The 2,425-nt window shown below is 32.1% G+C and overlaps 1 protein-coding gene across 1 annotated transcript in view; it reads left to right on the forward strand.

Moving 5' to 3' along the window:
• The window catches only part of LOC106475380, a 25,443-nt gene that overhangs the window by 6,576 nt on the left and 16,442 nt on the right, over positions 1 to 2,425 (forward strand). Inside the window, exons 4-5 of the mRNA XM_013936062.2 lie at positions 59 to 165; positions 1,918 to 2,059. Coding sequence (XP_013791516.2) covers positions 59 to 165; positions 1,918 to 2,059 — 249 coding nt within the window. The remainder of the gene's footprint in view (positions 1 to 58; positions 166 to 1,917; positions 2,060 to 2,425) is intronic.

The following is a 2,425-nucleotide window of genomic DNA, read 5'->3' on the forward strand; positions in this document are numbered from 1 at the left end:
TAGTTAACAAAATATAAAATAACACATATATTATACAGTGTTGATTTTTCACCACTAGAGGGAAGCAGCTACTGGGCTATACTGACGCCGATCTCGCTAACAAAGGAGGGTACGATCTAGTCCATTTTGATGACTTAGCCTATTTAGCAAACGCCCATCAAGAACGTAAGTTTGTGAATAGGATGAAGTTTAATTACGTAATCTAAAGATAGCAATCATTACATATAAATATTGAGAAGAACTGTCAGACAGCTAATGGTTAAAAGAGTTTAAAATTTTTAGACATGCATTTACATTAAGTAAGGTCCAGCCGCCTATCGCATTGCAATGTTGAAACAGGGAACGTAGGCAGAAATCTATAACTTAGTATAAGGAAAAATGCTACTTTTGAAAGAAAAAGGAACTAAGTAGTAATAGGTCCGACCCTAGGAGCCTGCTCTGTCGAAAAAAAAATGTAATTTTCATTGGATAGGGTACATTTTGATGGTATCTGAGGCTGTTTTGACACCTTTAAATAAGTGTTATATATTAATATGGGTTCAATTTACATGGGTAATAAAATAGCAGCAACTATCAAAATTAAGTCGAGACCTGTACGTTTCATTTTATTTGACAGCTCAGTTATCATTCTTACTGCTTGATTAGAATTGTAGCTAGACTTCTTAATAATATGTCTTTCTTTACAAGATGGAGTGTCCCTAGTTCTTGATAAGATAATTAAATCTTCTAAACTTCGAATCTGGTCTTAAAGGTTTGGAATCTTGTTCAGATGATAAACTGGTTGCTCGTAATTTGGAAGAAAAAAAAAAGAATTGAAGCAAAAAAATGTCTAATTTAAAAAATAACGGGAAACTTTTTGTACAAAAGAAGGATAGGTCGATAGCTCAATAAAGTCTAAAACTAATGAATAGATAAAAGACATAAAATAAAAAAATCAATAAAAGGTTACAGAGTGAAAATAAAAAGACACGAGGTCAACAAGCTTGCAGGTTTGTGGAACCATACTAGAGTTATCTCTAATTAGGAAATTCCCGAAATAGTTCTCATGTTGGTCGGTTACTAAGTCATCTGCGTAAAGAAATCTATCTCTTTGAAGCAGGATTTTAATCAAATGTCATCTTCTCGATTCTGTAGATTCTTGATAGCTTATCAGTTATATTGTCCCTTGCCAAAAATTTATGACACCGCTGAACTCAAAACAAGATAGTTTGAAATCATTCCATTAGAACTTTTTTTGTCATCAAAGGGACCTCTTTGATTCTAATTACCTGAATACTTTACATCCAATTAACTTTAGATTTCATTCTTTTCACTAAACATTTGTTGTAAAGGGGGCTCACAACAGGAGAAATTTGCCCGGTTAAAAAAAAAAATACAGGACATAATATTTGTAGTTTGTGTAGTTCGATAATTACAGAAGAACAAAAAAAACCTTATTTCTTTCTGAACAGTTACATGTTTTCATGTCTAGTAAGCAGTGCAAGAACTTGTAACTGTGATTACAGAAAACCAAATCTTGTTAAGCAATCACTTAAGGATAAAACGCTGAAATAACAAACATATTCTAAATCGAATACAGTGTCCCATCCGAGATTCCTTTTTTTTTCATAGTTATAACTTTTAAAATGCTGTCATATATTTGTGAGTTTTAGTATTAAACTAATTTCCTTGTGATATATATCAGATACAGCTTGACGAACTGACGTGATTATTTCTTCATAAAGAACCAGTGATAAGTTTTAAAAATTAAAACCAAAAACCCACTTTTCTGACGACAAACAGAAATATCATAAAATAAGTTTACTGTTGTGAGTGTTGCATTAACAATTGAAAAGTCGTTAAAATGTTACAAGTTTACTTAAAAACCTTAGCTTTATAAAAAAAAAGGGAATTAGTCTTATGTATTGTTTATTACAGTGTTGAAGACTGGTGCTTCTGGGTTAATAGCCTATCGTCTTCTGACTAAGGATTTCAAATGGCAGTGGTTGCAGAGTAGTGCTCGCCTAGTGTACAAAAACAGTAAACCTGATTTTATTCTGTGCACCCACAGACCTCTTCTGTAAGTTCACGTACAAATGATTACTTACTGACGCTAATCATGATAAATAAATTATCAACCAAATGACTGTAGCCGCTATTGATGTATAATAGCGATCGCAAGGATATATCTGCTAGCGCCATCTTAAGACTTTTTATGTAACTACATAAAATTACTCGAATGTAGATCATATATTATTGTTATTGTTTTAACTTTTTTTTTTGTTGCCGCTTCCAATTTTTACGACAATTTTCCTTTTTTTGTAATTGTTTGAAACCTCTCTTACAGCCTTGTATATGGTTATTGAAAATTGTTGTAAATCCATAATATATTTTATTAGAATACTAGCTGGTATACCCGTCCCCTGGATGGAAGTTACGTAAATTC

This window comes from Limulus polyphemus, unplaced genomic scaffold, assembly GCF_000517525.1.
Source record: "Limulus polyphemus unplaced genomic scaffold, Limulus_polyphemus-2.1.2 Scaffold8490, whole genome shotgun sequence".
Lineage (NCBI taxonomy): Eukaryota > Metazoa > Arthropoda > Merostomata > Xiphosura > Limulidae > Limulus > Limulus polyphemus.